Below are 26,812 nucleotides of genomic sequence, written 5' to 3' on the forward strand. Positions count from 1 at the left end.
TAATTTTCACCACAAGCTTATAGACTCATGTAGGTTTACTGTAAAAAATTTCATAAATTCAAAGCATCTGAGTAATTTACCTGGGTTACGCAGGTTATAAGGAGTGGGGCTGGGATCGGACCCCGAATCTGCCTCCTCCCAGGCCTCTTCGTATACTTTTCAGTATGGCTTGCTCCTTCCTTGCACTCTCAACCCTGTGGGGCTCCCTTTTCACTTCTTGCTAGTAACATCCTATATAAGTAAAAAAGCTGAAACAAGAAGGCAAGGAGTCACCTTGCTTAATCTCAGCTGGGAATGTACACATCGAACAACTCAAACTTTTCACCACCCTGCAGATATCTGCAAATGATCACCAAAACATTGCTAATATTGATTTGAGGGTTACAAATAAATTTTAGTGAGTAGGTGGATTCACAAATGTGGAATCTGTAAATAATGAGTCTTGACTCCATTAAATGGGTTAGCTCACATGCAGATGATTACATTCTGTTTTGATTACTTGTGACATCAAAAGCTTCATGATGTGTAGAAATTCATTATGTGGCTGAGGCACAGATCTTTTTTTGTGGAACACCACAATAAGTAGTGTGTCCACCATATTTTTGAGGGAGGCAGAGTTCTGAGTGTCTCTGAAGCAACATCTGGACCAGGAGGTGGGATCTGCCATCAGGTACAAGAAAGAGGTCCACGAGTGTTGAAGAGCCTAGTCTAGACTTTAAACTATTGAGTTGCAGTCCAGTAACAGATTGGGCTGTTCCCTGTGGAAAGCAGAAGATAGACAAAGGTGCATATGCCCACTCAGGTATGCACCCAATTCTGAACCTCCTTTCTCTCAGCTTGGCACTGGTCTGATGATGTCCCTTTGGATGCCAAAGCTGAGCTGCGCTTGCTGCCACAGACCCCGGCAAATGATGCTGGCCAGGTCTTTTTCCATGTTGGAGAAAGAAGAGAGTAGAAGGAATCTCTTTAAAATTTGGACACAGATAACATGCATGAAAAAAGTCAATGTTTTTGACGCTATACTGACAACAGAGTCAATCAGGAGATGGAAATGGTGGGGTATCTGAAAGAAATCATGTACCAGGGATCCTCCCCTCACTTTCGAGAGGACTTATTCTTCCTAGAGAATATGCAAGAAGAAGAGCATAGCTTGGTTTCCCTAGTTGGAGTCTCTGCCCTTCATTCGAGCTCTGCAAATAGCTGGTAAAACACAGCTTCCCTCTGGCACATGCTGAGGCTGGCAGACCAGAGACAGGAATTCAGCAGGTAAGTCTGCACTGGTGCTCTCCATCAACATTCCATTACAGGCTGAAGCTTCTCTTTCTTCTCAGTAACAATCTTGAATTGATTAAAAAAAAAAAAAAAAAAAAAACGTTTGGTTGTCCTGAAAAGAAAGTGATGGTAACAAAAATAAAAAATAAAGAGGTGGAAGAGAGTGACGGCTATTAGGAGATAGAAGTTTGAAAGTCCAATTCAGTGGTGGTTCAAACTAATGATGAAATGAATCTTATACTCAATTCAGAACTAAGAAGACATGATTCATGGAAATTTCTTCATCTAAGGCTCATACCAGGGCAAAAACTGCTCAAGTGCAAAACAACCACTGGAAGGTGAAACACTCAAGGGAAAGTCTAAGCAATTTTTAACCTTTTGTGTGAGAGTGGGAAGATGAGAGGAAAGAAAGTGGGAACCTTTTAAATATTTCTGTGCTCACAATTCTGGGGACTCATAATGGTCTTGAACCATATCTATTTGGAATAGTAAGAAATTAGTCTACTAGCTTCTAACTTTGAGAAGCGATAGTAAAAGCTATTCATTCATAGACTCACTCTTGTGTCTGAATCGTTGTAGAGGACTTATGCCATATCTAAGCTGTGACTTGGTCAAGTTAGTTAATCTTTGTGCCTTAGTTGTCCTCATCAGTGAAAATGAGAGTAATAACAGTCTCTCTCACAGGGAGTGGGGAGGAGCAAATGAATTAATGTGTGTAATATGCTTAAAACAGTGCCAGGCATGTAGTTAGCACTCGGTGTTAGATGTCATGATTATTACTTGCTTTGTTATCCCAGCTACCTCCTCCCTTTGGTAATCTGCTCATCCCACATTCAGAGGATGAGACCTTGGTAAGGCTTCGACTCTCTCTGGTTCAAGTCACAAATTGGGTAGACTTGCTGTCAAGCCAGTCATTTTCAGATGACACAAGCTGCCTTGGAGTTAGAGGAGGGAAAGGCGTGCAGAAAGATTGTAAATAAGTGACTACTTCCAGCATGTAGCTAAGGCCTCTCTGTAAGATGGAGTCAAGGGCATCTGGTCAACCTTAATTGAGTTCCTAAATGTAGTCATAACCAAAGCTTAGAACTAAGGCCTCTCTGTAAGATGGAGTCAAGGCCATCTGGTCAACCTTAATTGAGTTCCTAAATCTAGTCATAACCAAAGCTTAGACTTCCTAACTTTGTAGTGAATCATATTTCGATTTTTTGCTTATTGGCTTAAGTTGGCTTTCTGTCCCCTGCATTAATGTGAAGGAAAGACCGCCACTCCTTTTTTTTTTTTTTTTTTAATTTTAAGTAACAGAATTCCAGGATTCTTGGGAATATGGTGGGAATTCTAAGGTCAAGATATTGCCTTTTTAGAGGTGCATTATGAGTCATTTTTCATCCATCATTTACATTTTAGTATAAAGCAGTCTGACTTCCCAGATTTACTTTCCAAGTTAATAGCTGACGACATTCGAAGGATGAACAAGCTTTCTTACAGGAGGATAAAGAGGTCCAAGAGCTACTTTGGACGGTCTTGGGTAGCATAAAAGTACTCAGCGCCATCAAGGCAGGACTGGAGAATGGGGAAGGTTGGAAAATGTTCTGAGGAGGCTGGAAGCAGGGGAGGCAGAATGCTGTGAAGGGTGGGATGGGGCAGGATGCAGGTGTTCTGTGGTCCTCACACCAGAACTCTTTCCACAACTTCAACTTTCTAAAAGATATCTGCTTTCCAGGGGCTCCCAGGGCACAAATCAAAGTCAAGAGGCAGTAGGAAGTGATCATAATCTAAGAAGGAGGAGAAGATTACTTAGTTGAGAGAAGAAACAGGAGGGATGAGAAAGCCTCGGGAAGGAATAAGGGGAGGAGCCAGAGAGGCCACAGAAAGAACTAGGACACGTGGAAGGTGGGATTGGAGGGAGGAGGTAAATGAGATGTTTCATAAAACCTGACTGGGTTTAGCAGCCCCAATTGGAAACTCTGAAGTTACGGACCCCAAGGCCTCTGGGGAAGCTCGTTCTTGTAAAGTCAGCCTGCTTAGTTAAGGACATTGTCTTCATGGAATCCCAACGTATTTACAATCCTTGTTTCCTCTGTGCAATCCATTCTGTCAGGAGGTCACAGATGGAGGGCACACAGAAGTAGGTTCAGAATTTGAAAAAAGTTCCCTTTATGGCACATGAGTCTATGGCTGTGGGGGACTCTCGTCAAAAGAAGGACTGCTTCCTTTTCTTAACCCCGTGCGGCAGAATTTCTCTGCTCAGAAGGCTAACATGTGATTTGGTTCCCTAGGGTTTGCAATCTTCATCCTTTGACGCTGGAACCAACTGTCTACGGGAGGTAGCTGTTGGAGTCAGGTGTCAACTTGGGGACAACAGTTCCTGGCCTTTCCGACCCACATCTTGGGAAATGGATCACAATCCAGCAGCAAGTTTTCAATTCTGAGTTAAGAGTTAGGTGACGGGAGGCCAAAGTGATCATTCGGACCCAGCCAGTCGCACGAAGCCACGAGCTTTCCCCCTGTCTCGCTGCTGTCAGGATCCTGCCAACGAGGCGAGAGCTCGGTTGCTCCCACGTGGACGCCGGTAACTCCAGAACCGCGGGGAGACCGAGTACCCACCAAGCAGAGAGCAGAGGCCAAGGCCGGGTCCAAACCGAGCCCACGTCCGCAGAGCGGTCCGGGCGAACAGCAGGTGTCACCCTTCTGCTTCCAAACCCCAACTGCTTCCAGGTGCGTCGCACGTTCTCCAAACTTGAGTGTTCTCAGCTGCGGCCCCCGCTACGCAGTTGCGCCCACTTACGCGTCCGCTGCGCGGTCCCGCGAGGTGGGGGGTTCTGGGTGCCCGTGCGCCCGGGGGAGGGAGGGGTGCGGAGGGGCCGGCAGGTGTCCGAGAAGGCAGCGGGCGTCTCCGAGAGAGCGAAGACTGAACTTGCAGCGGAGGTGAGGAAAGTGGCTAGCGCTGCCAAGTTCCTCCCCTTTCCCCGGCGGTTTCTCCAGGCGTCCAGGGCGCGGAGAAGGCGCCGCCAGGGCTCCGGCCGAGGCGCTCGCACCATGGCCGCGGCCCCCGTTGCAGCGCGGGTCCCCGTGCGCCTGCACTACCGCGTGCAGCTGCGCTTCGTGACAGAGGAGCAGCTTTTCGCGGCTGGGCCGCTCTCGTCCCCCAACCCGAAATCTCTGTGGCTGGAGGTGCACCCGGCAGGGGAGGAGGCGGACGCGACGGTGACTGACGGTGAAGTACTGGCGCGACCCACGCGCGCGAGTCCCGCTTGGAAGTTGCGGCCCTTGTGCGCGCGGGTGGAGGGTGCGGTGGTGTGGAAAGGACGTGCGAGGGCAGGGTGGGCTAGGGGCGCGCGTACAGGGGGGCGGGCGCGCACTCTCCGGGGCCCCGCGCACGTGTGCACCCCGACAGCTAGCTGAAGGGAACTACGGAGCCACCTTCCCGTCCCGAAAAGGCCCAAATCCATCCTCTTGGGTTTTTATTGCTTTCGTTGAACTCGGAAGCCGAGGGCAGACAGGCCCAGAAAACTAGGTTTGGCTATAACTTAAAGATGTCCGAAGTGAGGTCAGGAGAAGAGAGGGAACCTTTTCAGGCTCAGAGCACGACAGAAACTTATATCCCCTTACTTCCAGGCATGCGGGTTGCTCGTCCCCTCTCTATGGAAGTGGGCCGCCTTACAACCGCACCTGGAGCTTCCTGGGAGCGAAGTGAGGAGTGTGGGAAAGACTGAGTGGGGTGTGTACCGGCCCGAGCGGCTGTCTAGGCCAGTGTGGCGTCTACTAGGCATTACTTTTTGGTTCAGTGACTTTTACCAAGGATGTGCAAATGCAATCCCCTGGGTACCTCCAGCTGAGGATATGTTAAGAGACTATTTTTAATCTTCGTGAGATCTGTATCTTTTGAAAATTCAAGGAAATCTATAGAACCTGCCTCCTTAAAATGCGCACACTTGCATGCCAACTCTGCATATAAATATGAGGGGTTCACACCTCCTTGCAGCTCATATGAAAGACCCCTTTCTAGTAAGTGTAAGCAACAGAGCCAGAGGCAGCTGCAAGGCTCCAGACTCCAGGGATTTCTTCCCACCCTAACTTCTAAGATTCTGAGTGGAATTTAGAGCCCTGAGCTGTGGCTTGGTTCCAACGGGAATTTCAGATAACTCACAAGTACTGCCTAATGCTCCTTAGCGATAAATAGGATACAAATTCTCCTCCAAGGCCTTAGAACAGACTCAGGCACATAGTAGGCACTCAGTGCTTATTGTGGAATGAAAGAAAGCCTAGTGTAAAAGCATGTATCTTCTCCCTTTACACTAGGCGGGGATGGGGAAGTTTGCATCTTTAAAAAAGAAATATCAGATACCATTTTACTAGTGTCTTAGGAAGCTTGAGGCTTGGCAAGGGATCAAAAGCCTTACTCAGCAACTCATTAGTTTCTCTTTTGGATGCAAGAGGGAAAAGAAGAGTAGCTTTCAGTGTTTCTCCAGGGAATTCTGAAACTCAGGGTGCCAGAAAGAGTTCAGTTTGCGTGTTTCGGTAATTTTGTTTAATCTGTAGCCATACAAAGAGAAACAAAGAGCAGATTTGAGATTTACACATTACCTGGTATCTTATGATTTTCTTTCCCACAAATGTGCATTAAGAAGTATCAGAGGTTCAAGGTGATCGAATTTGTAGACTCTGCAATGCTTTCCCCAATGGCTCGACTATAAAGATATAATTATCGTATGGAGAAGTACAAGCTTTCCCTCAATGCAGTAAATGGAGTCTAGAGATGACCTCTATGGTATGTATTAAACCAGACTAATGGAAATAGAAAGAATAATCAAAGCTAAGGCAGTCAGTCATTGCCACCAGATTTTAACTGAATTCCTCAGGAAAGATTTACTAACAAGGAAGCAGGGAACTCTCTTAACAGCTTGAGTCCCAAAATGCATTCTATATATGATTACAGTTATTAAAGCTTACTACTCTTCTATGGAGAGTCTTTTTTTTTTTTTAAATAATAGCTCATTTTATTCTATGACCAACTAGACCCCTGTGGATGATGGCCAGGCAGAGCAAGCTTAAAAACAAATTCTAATAAACTATTAGGAGAAAGATTCTACTGTACTCAAATATCATAGATTTCATAACAGAATTTTGAATGGATAGGATAGCTCCTGAAATGATTGGCCCTAATTCTTTGATGTTCTTTAAGAATGAGCCTAAGCGATGTACCTTTAGAAAACTAGTTCTTATCTAGAATTAGTTGATAAACAAGTACATACTGGAGTATCAGTGTCTGGATCGAAATCCTGGTGCTCTTTTTTATTAGCTTTGTTGCATTTAGCAAATTATTCACCATATTTAAGTTTCAATTTTTTCATCTGTTAAATAAGCATGATAATACACATGTCATATTTGATAAAATAATGCATACACCATGCTTAGTACAGCTCTTAGCCTGGCGTATAAGAGCTTAATAAGTGTTCACTATTATTAATAATAATATATTTATGTTCTAGTCCCCAAAATCAGTGTCCTCAGGGTGTTTTGAGGAATAGGTGAGATTTATTTCTGTGAAGATGTTCCAAAAATGACTTAATTAAATCTGGTAAAAATTTCAAAAAATTGAACAATCTTTCAGATTCCCAATTACAATAGTTCGTGTGGAACAGAACAACACAAATCAGTTTATTCTGTTTTCAAGGCCTCCAGTGCTGACAATAATTTTATGAAGGGAACATACCTGGTGATTCAGCAAGTAATGGGCTCCAGCCTATGAACTCTGGGGAGACATTCATTCATTCTTTTCTTAAATATTTCTTGAGTCTTTATCCTACCAGGCACCTACCTGAGAGCACGTTTAATTCATCCTTCTATCCCTAGAGCCTTCCACGATACCTAGTACATACAAGGCATTGATAAATCTTTCTTGAGTGAATCAGTGATTTAAATCAATAATTTAAAAATATTGCTAAGATAAAACTTAAAATACAGAATCTGAGTTGCCCCCGATGATTAAGACAGTGTATCAATAAAAATTTTGAGGTATGGTATGGTCCATACAGATCAGGAGATGATTTGCCATTGAAAAGTTAGTTTGTTCCCGAGTGGAGGGGGCACACCACACTGTGTGTGAGGGGCACATGGAGAAGCACCAGAGTTGGTCAGGAGGCAGTGGAGGAGAGGGGAACTGTGGACAGGAGCCTTCACTGTGCTTTCTATGAGAAGGAATGGGTAAGGCAGGGTAAGCAGGCTTAGATTGGGTGGCTTGAATAATTTCAGTGGTCTCTGGGGTATAGGGGCTGTCTGTAGTTGTTTGGGACTGGGTCATGGGGCGATTAGGGCTATGGGTAGTGGCCCCAGAGTATGAGAGCCCAGTAAAGTTGGTAGTTGGGTGTGGGCTCTGGATTGGTTGGTATTTGAAAAGTGTCCTTGCAGGTGAGTTGTTTGCTATCTAGGAATCGGTTAACCTGGAAGGAGTGGCCTCTCCAGGGTCAGCAAGGTCCCAAATATCAAAGCATCAGAATGTAGAAAATAAAAGATGTGGTTTATACAAAGAAGAATCAGCTATAGGTAGGAAGGACTTGAGTTCAGGTGATGGGAAAATATATATATTGTTTTCATACCATAAGTATGAAAATGGAGGGGAAACAAAAATTTGGTGATGAATAGGTCTGCTTCTTCACCCCTTCTTTCAAGCTCCCTGAAAGCCCTGTGCTAGGGGGCTGGAGGAGAAAGAGATTAAGGAGCTGAGACTGTATCACACACAGGCTAAGGGTAGAGTGGGTCTCCAGGAGAGAAGAGGGAACATTTCTTCCTTTTCTCAGTTTAAACCGATCTTCTAATTAATCTGGAAGAGTTAGGAAAAGATATAAATAAGCCACATAGATAGCCAAGTACAAAAATGTAGTGGTTTTGTCTCTGAGGTATTGTAAAAAGATTCCAGGTTTTTTGTTACCTAGTTGTTCATCTCATTAGAGGAGGGACAAAAGCAGAGGAAAAGTCAGAGAAAAACATCCTTTGTATCATATAGGAGTTTTAATCTTCCTTTATTAAATTCTGTGAAAACAGAGTAAGTTGAGGCCTATGGACAGAATCCTGAAGTCATACAACATAAGCATTCATAACTTTTTATTCAACAAATATTTAATGAACACATGCTCTGTGCTAATCACTGTGCTGGATAAAGACTCATCTTTATCAAGCTGATATTTTAATTGGAGGACAATAGCCAAAGACACAGTAAGATAATTTCAGGTTGAGATAAATGTTTTGAAGAAAATGAACAGAATGAAAAATGATTGAGACAGAGAGAGAGGGGGCCAGTTTAGAGAGTGTGGTCAGGGAAGGCCTCTCTGAGGAAGTAATAGTTGATTTAAGGCAGGAAGAATGGAAGGAACAGCTAAGCAAAGAGCTGGAGGAAAAATATTACTGGCAGAAAGAACGACAGGTGAAAAGGCTCAGAGGCTAGAAGGAGTTGCTGTTTGAGATGGCCAAGGTAGATGATGCTTGTTAAGAGGGATGGGGAGGAATGTGAGTTAAAGTTAGCATTCCAGTTATCTGAGTGTAAAAAGCTACCTCTAAACTCAACGACTTAAAATAATATTTTATAATGTTCTCAGACTCTGTGAGTTAGGAAACAGGCAGGGCTTGGCTGAATGATTCTCTCGTGCCTTGTGGCATCAACTGAGGGCATTTGTCACCACCCAGCCAGTGGCCAGCTTGGTCTGGGAGAGACAACAAGGCTTCACTCAGCTGGGCTGCCATCTGCACAGGTATGATGGCTGATTTTTTTGTGTCGGTTTGGGTGGACCATGTGCCCAGATATTTAGTTAAATATTATTCTGTATGTTTCTAAGGCGGTTTTAAATGAGATTAATATTTAAACTAATGACTTTGAGTAAAGTAGATTACCCTTCAAAATGTGGGTGGGCCTCATCTAATTAATCGAAGGCACTAATAGAACACAGACTGATCTTCCCTGAGCAAGAAAGAATTTGGTGCAGATGGCCTCAGTACTTGAACTGCAACACTGGCTCTTCCTGGGCCTTCACTCTGCCAGCCTACCCCGCAGATTTTGAACTTGCCAGCCTCCATAATTGTGCGAGCCCAGTCCTCGAAATAAATCACTTTCTATATAGATACACATCCTGTGGGTTCTGTTTTTCTGGAGAGCCTTGACATACAGTGGAGATGACTCAAAGACTAGGACTGTCAATAGGGAGCCTACATGTGGCCTCTCCGTGTGGCATGGCTTCCTCCTGCATGGTTTCCTCATACCATGGACTTCTTCCATGGAGACTCATGGTTCCAAGCAGGAATTCTCCAGCAGACAAAGCAGAAGCTGCACTACTTTTTATGACCCACACATGGAAATCAATTGACATTGCCTGTGTCATACTCTGTTGGTCAAAGCAGTTACAAGTCTACCCAGGTTCAAGGGGAGAGGATGTAGACCCCACCTCATTATGGGAGGAGTGTCAAAGAATTTGGGAACAATGTTTTAAAACTGCCAGTTAGACCAACCAAGTCACATAGGATGTAATTCATTTTCTCTCTCTCTCCCTCTTCCTCTCCCCTTCCCCCTGGGAGCTTTGGAGGGGCTGTTATAACAGCCCCCTTCATCACAATTACTGGAGAAGCTCATTAGAGAGCATGGGTTTTGATGTGTACTACAATAAACTTTCTAATTCTTCCCTTCTTAATTGAACTTGCCCCTACCCCAAAAGAAAAAAACCATGCAGGCCTACCACTTTGGATGAGCAGCCCAGAAAACACCTGCTCAGCAGCCAGGCAGACCAGGAAGCAAGAGGGGAGATGGCTGGGTAGGTTCCTGTCCTTCTCCCAAAGGCATCGATCAGAGAATTCTAGGGGAGTGAGTGAGGTAGGGAGAGAGGCTAGAATTGTTACTGGGGCACAGTATTTCTCAATGGGGCGTGAATAGCATTTGTGCTGGGACATTCTTCATCATAGGAGACATTGCAGAGGAGCTAGTAGCCTGGTCCTTTTGCAATATATGCCAGCACCCCCCACTCTCATGCCCCAGTTACTGTGACAAGAACAACCTTTGTGCATTCTAGCAAAATTCCTTTCACATGGACACAGGAGGAAGGAAAAATGCAGAATCTCCTTCCTTGTCCCCTTTCCCCACTAATAATCACAAACTTGGATTATTCAAAGACTTCTCCATCCAAACTCTCTGAAAAACAAATGCATAGATCTTTGGCACAGTTGTTTTTCTCCCAAATAGTGGACTATTCCTTAGAACCACAGTGAAAACTCACCATGCTACCATTTAATCCCAGCAACTATTTAGATATTATTGTTTCACTGAAGAGTCATTAAAGCATGTGAAGTACAGTCAGAATGTTGCCCAGTAACTTCTTTTATTGTTATTTCACCAAGAGCAATGTTTTCATGATTTCATTATAGCTTTTCAAGAAAAGGTATCTAATGCAACTAAACTGAGGCTTTCGGCTAGACCTGATTTTGTGTTCCAGCATTATGGGACACATCAGTGAAGAGAAAGTATTTCCTTCCTTTGTCAGGCAGTAATGGCACCTCGAATGGATGACAAACGGAAAACCACCCAAGGCCCTTGTATATCTGAGTCTAAAGACACCAGGAGTGAAAATAGATGAAAAGGCTTGTTTTCCTGGTCAAATAAAGACTCTTTAAGATCCCTTTCTTCCCCCGTTTTCAATAGTTTTACTAAGATGTGGTCTGTATTCAGCGCCGATGAATAAATCAGTTCAAAGACAAGGCAATCCACTGATTAATATTTACAGTTAGTGCCACTGAGAAGAGAAAAGAGGCATGGAGATCTTGTGAGGAAACTGTAGGTAGCATAGATGCCCTCTCATTTTAAGATTTAGTTCTCAAAACACGTATTGAGGCAAGAAAATGAAATATCACTGAGATCAATCATATTTGTGCTTTGTGTTGTGTACTGGCCACCAGATATTTGAAATAATTGCTTTAAAGACAAGGCTTATGACAATGCACCATATTAGAACCATCCTTATGATGAAAATCTTTTTTTAACCCTTCCTCCCTCTCCTGAGGTCACGTAATGGGCACTTTTACTCTTGGCGGTTTGAAGCAGAAGTGTGGAGTGAGTACATTCTGTTATCAGTAAACCCTCCTTCCCAGGATTTTCCTCCCTTATAAGTGCCTGGTGCTTGGGGCCTTTTCCTACACCCCTCGATTCCCTCTCCTTCTAGCCAGAGTTTCATATAAACCGTTTTCCCAGTTTGTTAGCATTTTAATAGGAGACAAATCCTTCTCTTAGAGGAACGACTTTACATTCTTAAATAGGGTCTTTTTTTCAGGTCTGAGAGATTATTGGGTATCCCAGATCACTTTCCGATTATTATATTTACCTGCATTTAGCTAAGTTACTCCTGCGTGGCAGGTGCTAGACATGTTATCTCCAGCCTCACAGTAACCTGAAGGGTAGATAATTTTAAGGATATTTTATTTGTCTATTTTGTCTCACATATATTGTGCTCAAAACCTGACTACTTCCCCCTTTCCATGATACCATCTAGTGTTTAATTATCCATGATGAAGCTGGACTTCTAGCCACAAACCCAAAGTTGGATTTGCCTATAGAATAAGGAAACATTTGCTCAGTTTGGAGGGAACTGGATCCTTCAGTGAGCTTAGAAGCCTTAGTGAGAGGGTGGAGTGACTGACTGACAGTATTGCATTTGGCATATTTTAGACAGAATTGAGGTTTTTCTAAACTCCAGCCCAGCCATCTAGATAAAATTGTGTGTCCTTTTTTTTTTATTTGCTTCTCACCATTTTAATCTCTGTTTTAAGAATAGACTGGTGACGTGATTGAGTCAACCAGATCAGATTACCCCATTTACTAGCTTTGTGACCTTGGGCAGGTTTACTGAATCTGCCTGAACCTTAGTTTGCTCTCCTGGAAGCTGACATAATTTTTACCTTATAAAGTTACAGAAAAAATAAACAATGATGAAACAAACAAAAAAAATTCAAAATGACTTCTATTACTTTTCAAAGTAAATGCTGTCAAAACGTTCAAATACAAATAATACAGATATTTTACAAGCAGTTGTAAAGCAGAGCTGCCACTTTCATGGAGCTGACATTCTAGTGTCATTCAGAAAGCATCAAGATACTTTGTCTATCCTGGGCTTCGCACAGGACTGTGTGAGAAAAATATATTTTGTGATTTTAACAGATGCAATATGTACAGTTGTCTTTCCTGTTGTAATATCAACCTTCTTCTGAGGAACCTTTTCTGTAGGCCTTTTAATATGCTGTCCCTTGTGCTCGACATTCCATACCCACATCCCCATCTCAGTCCATTGTATATGTAGGTCCTTCTCATCCTTTAAACTTTGAAAGTCACATTTTCAGAAAGGACTTTTCCTCAGGCTAAGTACCCACAATTCCTACTGCATCTACTGCCATTTATCTCACCTTCCTTGCTTTCATAGCAATTATTACAACTTGTAATGAGAAATTAAAAACATTATTTACTCTTGGTTAAAATCGAAGGTGAATCACAGACTACAAATTACAAGAGTGGTTAATGAGAAACCTTGAGAGGAAAGGAAGAGGTTGACCCAAGTGCTTTTGAGAATGAATGTGAAGGTTGAAGCATATTTTCCAATTAGGAACCATAAAGGTATAAAGAATAGTGAGCTCTAGCCAGGTCAGGTGAAAGAACTATTTGACCTATGCATATTCTGAATTTTATCATAGTAAAATTGAGTTCCTGGTCAGTCTCTTTGCTAAGAAAGATTAAAAAGGTCTCTAGTAGTATTTTGTTTTTCACTACAGAAAGCTTATTATTATCTCTTGGGAAATTTAAGTCAACCTTGAGGCTATTATGATGACTGAAAAGCTTGTTTAACATGTTTGTTATTGGAAATTGTATTTACTTACTATATATTTATTTTAGAAAATTGCATTTGGTAGCATGTTTATTGTAGAAAATTGAGTTTATTCACCTCGTTGTGTCGTGTACAGCAGCACTGTGATGAATAGCTTACTAAGTTTCTTTAGTAACACTCCCCATATCAGTGACAGGAATTAATTTCACTTATTGATTCATGCAATTCATATTTATTACACACCTACTATGAGCCAAGCACTGTTCAAGGCACAGGAGAAATAGCAGTGTATTTGTTATCTATTGCATAGTGTAACAACCACCAGCTTAGTGGCTTAAACAACACTCACTGATTATCTCACTGCTTCTGTGGTCAAGAATCTGGGCATGATTGGGTAGGTCCTCTGCTCAGGGTCTCTCATAGGCTATTAGCAGGACTCTGGCTAGCGATAAGGTTTCATGTAAAGATTTGACTGGATAAAGAACCTCTTCAAAGCCCACTTGTATGGTTGGTTGGTGGCTCAATTCAATTCATCAAGGATTGTTCACTGAGGACTTCAGTTCCTGGCTGCCAGTTCACTGGAGGTCATGTTCAGTTCATTGGCATATAGGACTGCCCAGCAAGGCAAATTGTTTTGTCAAAGCCAGCAAGAGAGAGAGAGTAATAGCAAAATGAAAGTCCCAATCTTACGTAGTCTAATCTTAGATGTAACATCCATGACTTTTGTTGTAGTCATTGGTCAGTAGGCCAGTCCATATTGAGGAGAGAGGATTACATCATGGCATGAATACTTGTAGGCAGGGGTCATTGAGGGCCATATTAGAGTCTGCCCGCCACAAGGAGTGAACAAAATGAAGTCACTTTTACAGAGCATACATTCTAGTAGTATACACTCTAGTATCATTCAGAAATCATCAGGGTCTTTGTGCTGGACTTCTTCTAGGCCTGTTTGAGAAAAATATATTTGTGCTTCTAACACAAATTGCTAAATACCATGTGAAGAATCTTTTTCAAATGAGTTATTAGATATAGTCCTGTCATGAAATCTCAGGGGGTTTGCATTTAAATTGCAGAACCAAAGCAAGTATATAAACATATATGACATCTCTTTACAGAGCAGCACTGGTCAATGAAATAGAAAATAAGCTCCAGTGTGCTCTTGACTTCTAGATTCTTTACTGTACTTTAGATAGCCGGATGGAAGAGGCCCTTATTTATGAAGAAGACAAATCTCATTGTGGTAACTTCTGTTTAACTTTTAGGCAGCTTTACTTAATCGTGACTTTATTCCTTTGCCTGGAGTCATCATAATAGCCTCAAGGTTGACTTACATTTCCCAGGAGATAATAATAAGCTTTCTATAGTAAAAAACAAAACACTGCTAGAGACCTTTTTAATTCTTCTTTGCAGGGAAGAGTTGTATTAAAGATAAGTTTTGCCTTGTGTTTATGTTTAGACACCAAAGTACTTTTATTAAGTCACTCACAAGGGAGCCAGAGTCAGTTGTTGTTTCAAATACTAGAAATTAAAGCGATGCTTTGTAGAGTGAAACAAAGAAGTTAGCACAAGATGGGAAAGGAAAAAGAAGAGGAAGGAAGAGAGGAGAGAGTGAGGGAGGAAGGAGGGAAAGGAAGGGAATGAAGGAGGTAAGGAAGAAAGGAAAGAGAAAGGAAAATAGACCCTTTACTATGGATTTGTTGCATCTTACAAGATGAACAACTGGTATACTCTATGGATATTGCTATTTTCTGTACTAGCCATGTTTTATGGCTTTAAGTCATTATCTAAAACATGTCTTAGAAACTTTGACATTTACACAGTCATGGGTTTAGAATTTATTTTTTAAAAAGGTTTAGAGATAGATTCTTGACAGGCTTGAGAGAATACCCATGCCTGGGATCTTGGTTATCAGAAAAATCAAAGATTAAAGAAAATCCATAGATTAGAAAAGGGGAAGAGGAAAATGAACCTGAATTGTGTGCATTGCTCTTAGCTTAACCAAGTCTGGCTAATGACAGGCAGATCCTAAGGTATTTGTAAATATTGCAAATTAATGTGAGATACCCTGCAGCATGTGGAAAAAGACTGAGGCAGAGTTCAGGAACTGGCCTAAGACATTCAGAGGAAAGAGCAGAGCTGAGATGCAAACCCAGCAGTCAGAGGGCCAGAGTCTGAGCCTTCATAATGCTTCTCTGTTCTTGGAAAACGAAAGGTCTGTGTAATTGCTTCATGTGTTTCTTTTGAATAAAGCTTATTTTTTTCCTTACAGGGATACTCATTTCAGATTTTATAATTTTGCTTTGGAGAAAGAAGTTTTTTTATCCTGTTTTCACAGACAACAAATCCTTAAGGTTAGGAATTCTGTTTCCTTAGATTTTTAGGAATATCAGATCAGAAGAGCAGAGAACATGTCAGCTATAGATGATGAATGTTAATTTTCTAATCTGTTAAATAAGAGCTTTAGAAGAGACTACAGTTCAGAGTGGTGTTATGAATCTACAGGCTCACCAGACTAGTACATAAAAGAGCCAGGGTAGAAGCTCAGCCTCTCAATGCCCAGTTCAGCTCTTCTGCAGTCTCCATAGAGGCTATTTAGAATGCCTTCTCTTAGCTGACTTATATGAATTTTATCTCTTGACTTCCAGGAATAGTTGTGATTTTTCTTTTTCATTTACAAGAAGGCTTTATTTGTTTGTTTCATAAAGCATTTGGTTCCTTGATGTTGTATTTAGAATGGAGGTACATTATCAGTTGTCCTATTTCTTTGCATTTCCCCAAATTCTGACATGGCCCTTCACTTTTAGCTTCGTGAGGTCAGGGTGTGTGTCTTACTCATTTCTGTGTTTCTAGAAAGTTGTTTGATACAGTCTGGCTCTAGTGGGTATAGTTATGCAGCTTCTGGACAGAAAGTGTAGTTTTTCCTTGGAATCTATGAACCTAGAATCCATATCAGCTTTACTCAGCCATTATTGCAGTGAGATTATTTTTCTTTAAACTTTCTTGTAAATTAATCACATTTCTCTTTGCTTTGAGCTAATTTGCCATGTCTGTTTCAAAAAAGCATTGTGTTTTGGATATCGTCTCCAAGTTTTCCCACTCTTTTCCATTTCTTTCTTAAATGTGTTGTTATGCTTTTAATTCAGTTCACGTGGGGCCAAGCATATTTGCAATCTGTGGATAGCACCCACCTTTTAAAAAGGTCCTGAAATTTCTAACAAATCAAGTTCCTTACAAGGGTAGAGAAGACACTTTTCTCCATGCACCTTAGATCCCAGGAAATAGGAAGGTCATATCATTTAAAGCAGGATAGTAGCCTTTCAATAAACATTTTCCAAAGCAGTATATTCTGTCATTGGCAAGTACAAGATTATGAATTATTATGGTCATTTTCATTATTTCTGATAATTGTTCATTTATAGTTATTTATGGAGTATCTTTATGTGCTTGCACCGTTATACCACCTTACTAGTAATCAGAAGTAACCAGTTATTTTGTATGATTCTTACTCTTCATGATTTGACCTAAGAGAAACAGAGATTGTCGTCAGAAGTTGGTGGACTCAGTCTCTGAACTTCTGAAAAGGTGCATTTTTGCCTTTACTCTTCTTGACTTGGTCCTCCCAATTATCTCTATGGAGACCACCAGCTTTTAAATTTATAGAGTGAAATTTCTATTAAAGATACCAGTAACACAATAGTTACAGAATAAGAGACAAGAAACATAACAGAGGAACTGAGACATGAGAAATAGAGTAGTAAAGGCTAGAAAGAAGCATGAAGCCATGTCCATCTTTTTATAATTAGACTTCAGCAAACGTCTGTTCCTGGATGCCTATGTACCATGTAACTGCTTCCCAGCATTCAACTTTTCCTTTTTGTCTCACATTTTTCACCTGCAACTAGTTAACTACTGGGAGGTGGGGTGGGAGGGTCCATCATTTTGGACAGAACTTCAAATACATGTAAGTCCTCTGTGATTTTGAGATACCCAGTCTTCCTGTATCATTTCAGGTATAACAGTATACACCAACCATGTACTACAGAATTAGAGAATTAGTAAACCTGTTTTGGGGTAGGTATTATGACAAGGGTGGAAACCTAGGGCTCTCACAGCTGACAGTCAGAAATGTTTTATGTGGTAGCACAATATTATTAAATATTTAATTTGCTTGGTAGTTGAGTTAATAGTGATGATATAAATCTTACTCTCCCAACATATCCTCTCCCTCAAACAAAAAATAAAATGAACTAAAACTCATGCTCTCAGCATAACAAGAAGACAAATACTGTTTAAACTTTAAAATACCTGAACTACAGAAATAAACATGGAATCCCAGTGAGTTATCTCCATCCTCCTGCTGTACGTCTTTGTGGCTTACAAGGGCAGTCTCTGAAAAATTGCATAGAATAGAGAAGGAAGAACTAGCAGCAGGTATGATACCGATCTAAAACTATCACCATGAAGAGAAAGTCTACCATAAGAGTGAGTATACTGGAAAAAGAAAAAGGAAAAAAAAAAAGGTGACCCTGTAGATCAGAAAACTGACAACAGGAAAGAAACTTACATTTGCAAACTGTGTATCAAGAGGCAGTTTTGGAAATGTAACACTTCAGGAGGGTAGTGAAGGCTAGAAAGTTTAAAATGGAGACAAGTTTAAAATGAAAAGGCACACTTTGACAACCACATGTTGAAAAGAAATAGAAAGCACATTTGTGACCATACAAGGCAAAAGAAAAAAGCAAAGAACAAACAGTCCCACCGTTATAGTTCTGATTCCACAAAAGGAGCCATCTAATAAATTGACCACATTTCAACACCGGGATAGATGAGTATACTCTTGAACCAGCATCTCTTAAATCACTCCAAACCACCAGTCCTGTACAGAAATGCAGAGGCACAGTTTTCATTTATAAATAACCGCTATAAAAATATAGCAGGAAATGAGAATCAAATTAATTCAGCTGATGAAAATTCCACTCACTAAGTGAAAAGGAATGAAATATTCTCAAGTAAGCATTTGGGGATTTGAAAAGCAAACCACTTTGAAACAAATTTAAAAAACCAAGAACAGAAATGGACATAAAATAAAAAAGACTAAAATAAAGGTTGATTAAGTTCAGGAAAAACAGAAGAAATAGTCTACGTTATATAAGAAATGAAAACTAAGAATTTCCTAAGGAATAAGTATTTAAACAACTTAATGAGAGCATTGAAGAAAATCAGGGGAATACTAAGAGAATAAAAAATTAGATTAAAAAAGAAATAAGAATAAAAGACAATATTTGAAACAAATAAGCAAAGATGATCCAGTTAGGTATAATTGGAGTTCCTGGAAAAAAATGTATAAAACAATGGAGGAGAATTAATATTTAAAACTATGATTTTAACATAGCATTATTTTCTGTAAATAAAAAGTCAGAATCTACATATTGAAAAGGTTTATTAGTTACTGGGGAATATTGGCCAATAACAACTAACTCTGAGACCTATCTTAGTTGAAGCTATTAAACTTTATAAAAATAGTTTTAAATTATAAGAATTTAATTGTACATCTTACACTAAGTAAAAAATGGAGACGAGTATAGAAAAAATGTTACATGATATATGTTATGTTAAAATAGTGATTAGAGTAAAAGTTATAGCCTTAAACACTTTTATCAATTAAAATGAATGAAAATGAACAAATTCCAAACTCAAAAGTCTAGGAAATTGCCGCCCCCCCCAAAAGAAAAAGAGTGGAAATAAAAGTAAATATAATTAAAAAATCAAAACCATGTTTTTAAAAAATCTTAATAAAATATACAAACCATTAATCTGAAGAATAAAAGAGAAAAATATTCAAAATAGAAATTGAAAGTGGGAAATAATAATTGAAACAGAAGCATTAAAAAAAAAATCATTAGACATTTCTTTGCCCATAACTGTGCAAAAAAATTTGAAAACCTATATGGAATGGACATTTTCTAAAGAAATTGACTGTTAGAAAAGAAGTTTAAATGAAATAATTTCCATCATAGAAATAGAAAAAGTTATAAGAGAGTTGCTGCTCTACAAAGAAGCACTAAACCTACATAGTAGCAGAATGTAAACATAAGGAAATTGAAAATTGCTAGTCTTCAGATACAGAAACAACCAGTTCATGGATATAGTAGAGAAACCCCATTTAAATAGCAACAAAGGAGATTAGGCTCTTAAAGTTAATTTCAACACTAAATTTGCAAAAGCTAAATAAGGCAATCTTTAAAATACTCCTCAAAAACACAAAGGTGTATAAGTAAATTAAAGACTTCCCAATTTTTGTAAAGGATGACTCATCATAAAGATGTTACTCTCCCTAATTTATAAATTTAACACAATCCCAATAAAATATCAAAAGCCTTTTGTTCAAATGGGATTGGGTGACTTAATATGAGAATTTATATAGAACAATAAATAGCCAGGAAAACACTAAAGAAATACTATGCAGGAAGAGTAGCCTTACCACACAGTAAAAAACACCACAAAGCCCCTATAATTAAAACATGAAGAGAAAGATCAATGGAATAGAATAAAAAGTCTAGAAATAGACCAAATAATATCTGGTACTATAATATATTATAAAGATGTCATCTCAAATCATCAGAGCAAAGATGGACTTTTTAATAAGTGATTCTGGGACAACTGGCTAGCCATTTTGAAAAAGATAAAATTAGATCCATAACTCACATCATGCACAAGAATAAACTCCAGATAGATCAGAAATTTAAATATAAAAAAAAAAGTGCCAGAAGAAAATGTACATGATTCTTTTTTTACTTGCTTGAAAAAATTGGTGATTGGGACTCAAAATACTGATACAATGAAATAAATGATTAATAAAATGTAATGAGGAAAAACAAACATTTGCAATTCAAAACATAACTGATAAAAATTTTACAATATACATTACGAAGTGTTAATATCCTTAATATATAAGGAAATTTTAAGAAATGAGGGAAATAGACTAAAATCCAATAGAAAAATGTGCAAAAGACACAGAGATAATTCACAGAAAAAGATACAAAATGGCCCTTTAACATATGAAAAATTATTCAGCCTCACTTTAATAAGGAAGAAGAAAAAAGTACTCCGGTATCATTTCCTATCGGATGGCAAAAATTAAAAAGTATCACATCACCGCATTGTTTTTGCTTCTGTGAGGAAACAGGCACTCTTACACACTGGGGGTTGAAATGCAAATTGGTATAGTCTTCTGGAGGGGAATTTGACACTTAAAAAAAAAAAAAGCAAAACAGAAAGAGTACATATGTATTTGATTTTTGATCCAGCAATTCCATTTTTAAGAATTTACCTGAAGGTAATGCAGGATTGGGCAAATTCCTCCCCCTACCCCAAGTGGGGACTCAGGCCCAACGCCTCATCAAGAGTCCTTGACTGTGCAAGAAAGAATTCTAGAACAAGCCAGTTGGAGACAAAAGTTTCTTAGAGAAGGGAAAACTCCCCCTAGACAGAGTATAGTCTCCTCTCAGAGTCAGGGAGGGAGACCCTGAGTGTTTGAGGAATTGGGTTTATATCTGTTTCTTAGTTTCTATGAAAAATTACTGATGACAGGGAATAAAGAATGGAGGGGATGGTTGGGGTTATCTTTGTACAAGGTACAGCTTTTGTTTTCCTTTTATGGTATGGGTAAACGTTAATGGTATGGATAAATAGTTGTTAGTAATCTCTGCAGGAATCTTCATTTGTTCTATAGGTTCCCCTGCATGGCTGTATGGGCCGATCAGCCAGGTTCCCAAGTCCAGCAGCACACAGCAGGCTCTGAGTTCTACTTGGTTTAATATTTGATCAGTCTGTGTGGTTCTCGTGCCTCTTCCCTATATCAAAGGTACCCCTTTAACAATATGCCAAGTACAATATGTCAAGTTTTTTCATTGCAGTATAATCTATAATTACACAATATTGGAAATTACCTAAATGCTGAAACATTGGAGATTGAGTAAATAAACTGTTACATACATGAGTGCAGACTTGTGTAGGTGTGAAACAAACAATGAGGAAGATCTCTATGAGGTACTGTGGAGTGATTTTCAGGATAAGTGAAAAAGGCAAAGTGGAAAAGAATATAAATTGTTAACTTTTGCATGAGAAGGAAGAGGAAATAAGAAAATATGTGCATCTGAAATGTATACCAACAAGAAGGAAAGAAATGATAAATGAGCGACTAATTATATTGGTTACCTAAAGGGGTTGGATGAGAATGGGGTGGAAATGGTAGAAATGATTGGGGAAGGGGATTGACACTTCTTAAAATACGTGTTTTTGCATAGTTCTGAATTTTAGAACTATGCTAACGTTTTATATACTTAATAAAAATAAAATAAAACTAACATATGGAGGAAAACTTGAAATTCTAATACAGATATAGAAATAAACTGAACTGTATTCAAATGAATAACGTAACCATACTAAAGTTCTTTGAGAGAGACAAATGGAGAAAAAAATTCTATGATTGAGCACCGTAAGCTTGAAAAGTACTTAACTTACCCTAACTCTTGTTTTGGTCACCTTGTTGTTAGAAAGGAATTTGTGTTAAAGGAGAAAGCTACAGTGGTTTCAGGAGGAGAAAAAAGCCCTTATGTACTCCAAACCAAAAGTGTGGGGTCAGTGATAAAATGACAGGCAAGTGATGAAAATAGCATTCTAAAATTACTGTAAGGTCAGGCGAATTTGGCTGATTCAAACATTTCGATTTTGTGTAGACGATCAATTCAGTACCTTAGATTATCACTCTGTTATTTATTCTCTTTATTCTGTTTTAAAAACAGCAGTAAATAAGTAAAACAATAACCATAGTAGCACTGGATAAACATGTAGCCATTAAGAGTTTTAAAGTTATAAATGATATAGCTTCATATATCATTTCTTTAGACTGGAGCAGAATATTTGCCAATAAAAATTCAGATTGTGTGAAAGGAAATTATAAAAAATCATAAAACTTTTTTACTACTTTATGAAAAAAATTGAAAGAGTAAATACCATAATAATTTTTTAAATGTAGCTTACAAAATCGATCCTATTAGAAGCAGAAGCTCTAAACAGAAAAATTATCATAGAGGAAAATGGAAGAAGTATTTAAAGAGCTCCCCAATAAAAGCACAAGGCCAAGATAGCGTCACAGGAGATGTCTACCAAAATTTTTAAAGGTCAAAATAGTAAAAATACTTAAAACTATTTCAAAGCAGAATGAGTAACATCTTTTAAATTTGTTTTACGAAACACATTTATCATTAATCTCCAAACTGATAAAGATTGCATAAAAATGTATTAGTTATAAAAAGTTATAACACTTCAGTTATGACTATTGATGCAAAAATATTAAATAAAAGTTGGTAAATGGATTCCAACAGAATATTTTAAAAATAACCAATAAAGTTTCATTTTAAGAATATTAGAAAATACACTATTAATAGTGCTATGGAGGAAAATAATTGTATGATTTCCATAGATGTGGTGAAGACCTTTGACTTCTCTAGGTTGTCCTGCTCCACTCCCATACCTCGTAGTGCTCTCAGATTTCCTGCCCTGTTTTCAGTCTTCCTCATAAGTGCCTGATGGAGGCCCATAGAAAGGAGTTGGTGAGTGGCTAAGGACTCCACTCGTGCCTGGGGCTCCCAGGGATTCTAAACTGTCATGCTAGTCCACCCTTAGTCTTTAAAAATGCATTCATCTCTCAGTTGATTTCCCTCCCTACTTGTGAGTTTGCCACCTCTTTCTCCCCTAATCTGCCAAGAGTGGAACAATTTGCGAATCCCATCTCTCTTCAGAGGGGTTTGTCACCCTTTTGAATTCAGTTTGTCCGGTTGCTTTGTAACCTCAACTTTAGTCAGGGTTCTCTAGAGAAACTGTGTGTGTGTGTGTGTGTTTGTGTGTAGGGGTGTGTGTGTGTTTTGTTAGAGGTAGCTTATATACATATACACACCTATATATAGAAAGGAAGAATTTATTAAAAGGAATTGGCTCATGCAGTTATGGAGGCTGAGGAGTCCCATGATCTGCTACCTGCAAGCTGGAGATCCAGGAATCCAGTGCAAAGGTCGGGAGAAGATCAATGTCCCAGCTCAAACAATCAGGTGGGAAGGGCTGAATTCTTCCTTCCTTTGCCTTTTTGTTTTATTTTGGATTTCAGAGGATTGGATGATGCTAACCCACTGTGGAGAGGACAAACTGCTTCACTGATCCTACTGACTCAAATGCTAATTTCATCCAGACACACCCAGAAATAATATTTAGCCAAATGTCTGGGCACCCTATGAGTCAGTCAATTTGGCACATAAATTAACCATTATATATATGTATATAAAATTTGAGTTAGAGTGATGTTCTTTTGTGGTTTTCTATATGCTAACCTCAGGAATTGTGGCTTATTCATCAATATAACCCAATCATTAAACACGTATAACTCTCCTATTAACAATTTCATCATTGGTTTAAACTAGACATGTTAAATGACATTAATTGGAATATTTTCTATTTTTTCCCCTTCTATCTATAAAGAATCTCAGTATTTACTCTTGTTAACTCCCTAACGGTAGTATTTTTAAAACAACTGACAGTATTTATTAGAAAATTATCCGACAGTATTTTAGGAATGAAAGAGAAGCTGTAACTAATAAGCCAGTATACAGAAGGACAGAAACAAATTCCTTTGGAGACCAATAAATATTGCTATATTAAAGAAAAATGAAGAAATAATCACCAAGCTTCTCTTAAACAGAATACATTTCTGAGAATAGTTACCAACCTCAGATTTTTCAGAGACTTTCTAAGAACAACCAAGGCTTTCTTTTGTGTTGTCAGAGTTCTCACCTCAAATGAATATTGAGTTTAGGGAGAAGAACACAAACACAAACCAAATAGATGGAAAATTAAATGCCTAGCTGGGAGATTGAAAAGTTTAGTCCTTTAAATCTGCACATACCAGTAATACTGTTAAAATTAATGGGATTTTTTTCCCCTCCATCTCTCCTAGCCTCTGTTCTATAATTTGTTTCTCTTGGTTTCTGATTTTTGTCATTTATCCATCTTTTTATTAAAAAATCCCTCCGATTATGATTTTAGTTCCTGTCAGCCATTTTTCTCATGCCCGATTTTGACCTCAGCTTCACTACTTACCTCAGTTCTTGTTTCCCTGAGCGAGTCTAACAGTCAGGTGTGTCTCTAGGTAAACACCCCTGATGTGATCAAGCCCCAATCCATGGCCAATTTTTAAAATTAGATTAGAATCTCTACATTTCTACCTTTTCTTCTGATATTTCACATCTCTTTTACATTTTTTTTCCTAATGCTTACCCAATAACAACTTTTTTGGGGTTAGTTTACCTTAATCCAGATCAATCTACATCTCATACTTCCTCATTCACTCAAACTGGTTTGTGTGTTAATGTGTCTAAATTATGTATATATATTTTAATATTTTCCTTGTGTCAGTGAAGCCTTAGTTGATTATTTATGATATCTCTGTCCATTCTGTTTTCTCAGTAGGTTGTAAATTTGGCATAGGCAGGATCGAAACTTAGCCCATTGTTGCAGGAAATGACACCCGATGGAGGAAATTGGACACTCAGACAACTTTGTTAGAGGAAAGAGGATTTATTAGGTTGGCGGAGAACGTGAGGCTTAACAGCCCCAAAGCACGAGCTCCCTTTGGTTAGATTTCTTACAGCTTATATACCCTGGCAGTGTCCATGCAAGGGGCGCGTGATTCCTTTGAGGTTTCATGAGTGCTTCATGACTCAGGATAAAAGGAGGAGCTTCAGGTGGAGGGCTGCAAGAGGAGAGGAATTTCCAGACCACTGGTCTTATCTATTTACAGGTCATTAGCTTTGTAGAACCTGCGACCTGGGCCTTGTCAGCACTGTTGTAGGATTCTCAAATAGAGAGACGGAACGCTGAGGCTATAAGCGGAAAGTAGCACTATTGATGCTGGCACCGGCTCAGCGGATTCCTATCTAAAGGCTGAGCCCCGATATTAACATAACAGGCAGTTTTATACAGTCTTGTTATTCCTACACAGCTCCAGAGATAAGGAAGTATATTAGTTGAATAGCAAGCTATGAATCAACAGATGTGAGCTGGAGAGTCCTTGAGGTGGGGGAGGTAACTATGGGAAAACATGTTAACTGGAGAGTCCTGGAGTGGGGGAGAGAGCAGTCAGGAATGGATTTTAACCAGCTGAGTTGGTCTGCAAGCCCTTTCCTTTGCATTTTTCAGATGACTCCTCTCCTATCATCACTTTACTTTAAAACAAAGCTCAATCTCATGCTTCTTCAGAGGATGCAATAAAGCCTTTTAGGAATCTGGTGCCCTCATTATAAGCTGTAATTAACGTATACCCTTCAGTAGTTGTTTGGAAATGCTTGAGTCTGGACATGTGAGGGATGATAATGGGTTATATAAAAGGCGCTCTTACAGAGTTTTTGGAAAATAACGCATATAGCAAGCATCCATGTTAACTATTTTTATTATATTTTGTGCCATTTTCTTTTGGGTCTTAAAAAAAAAGCATGTCTATAATTATTTAACTATGGAGGACTCTTTGATCACCCGCATTTATCAGACAATAAAGGTGACCGATTATTTTTAACTAGAACAAATTAGTTGTGGTACTTGACAGACTTTCCAAAACACTACCTCCTCCCTTACTCTCAAATCTATTAGTTTAGGCAGATTGTCTTCTGTGTGGGTAATATCTAATAGAATATACATATTACCTCGATTTTACTTCTTTTTCTTTCTAAGCTAACTCTCCTCACTCCCTTTTTTTGAAAATTTTCTCTTTTTCTCAAATTTATTGAATGAATGTCTTAGTCAGTTTGGATTGCTATAACAAAATACCTTAGAGGGGATGGCTTATAAACAATAGAAATTTATTCATCACAGTTTTAGAGGCTGGAAGTCAAGATCTGGGTGACAGCATGGTCAGGTTCTGTTGAGAGCCCACTTCCAGGTTGCAGATGGTCAACTTCTTGTATCCTCACTTGGTTGAAAGAGGAGAGAGAGAGCTCTGCTGAGGGCGGTGGGGGGGTTCTTAATTATAAGCCACCAGTTCTACTTATGAGAGCTCCACCCCCATTCCCTAAGCACCTCCCAAAAGCCCTACCTCCTAACTCCATCACTGGGGGGTTAGGATTTCAACATATGGATTTGGGGGGGACACAAACATTCATAAATGGTGATGTTATATTTTGAAACAATTAGATCTTAGGTAAAATATTTGGCTATATTGAACATATGAGACTTCAAATATCTTTGAAGAAAAAATTGCTTTAAAATCAATTTTGGCCAGCTAACACCAGGTCCATTTTCGTAGCATAATCTTATTTTTTAATACCCTAGTGTTTTGTTTCTGTCAATCATGTCATACCAATTTATACCTTAAAAAGTTTTCTGTGTGAATTAAGAACAGTGTTATTTAGCAAAGGTAATTATTTGATTACCTCCCCAGTGCTAGTCACAGCCTGGCATTTAATCTGGCTGAGGCCTACAGACCGCAATTTGAACAATCAGGATAGTTTTCTGTAATTGCAATAAATCATATCATTAACCATGACAGACTTTTCCTCCCACAGATTTTTTTTCAGTAACGGTTAACTCCTGAACTCCTCATGTACGCCAGATTTTACTGTACTCAAGTGAATTTCATAGTCAGCTGGCAGAAT

The 26,812-nt window shown here is 39.2% G+C and overlaps 1 protein-coding gene across 1 annotated transcript in view; it reads left to right on the forward strand.

Annotated features, from left to right (window-relative positions):
* The first annotated feature begins 1,051 nt into the window (after window positions 1-1,051).
* The window catches only part of LOC102887693 (histone-arginine methyltransferase CARM1), a 200,375-nt gene continuing 174,614 nt past the window's right edge, over window positions 1,052-26,812 (forward strand). The window contains exons 1-3 of the mRNA XM_015594440.2: window positions 1,052-1,203; window positions 2,677-2,790; window positions 3,795-4,486. Of these exons, the coding sequence (XP_015449926.2) occupies window positions 1,052-1,203; window positions 2,677-2,790; window positions 3,795-4,486 (958 nt within the window). The remainder of the gene's footprint in view (window positions 1,204-2,676; window positions 2,791-3,794; window positions 4,487-26,812) is intronic.

Source organism: Pteropus alecto, unplaced genomic scaffold, assembly GCF_000325575.1.
Source record: "Pteropus alecto unplaced genomic scaffold, ASM32557v1 scaffold95, whole genome shotgun sequence".
NCBI classification, from domain to species: domain Eukaryota; kingdom Metazoa; phylum Chordata; class Mammalia; order Chiroptera; family Pteropodidae; genus Pteropus; species Pteropus alecto.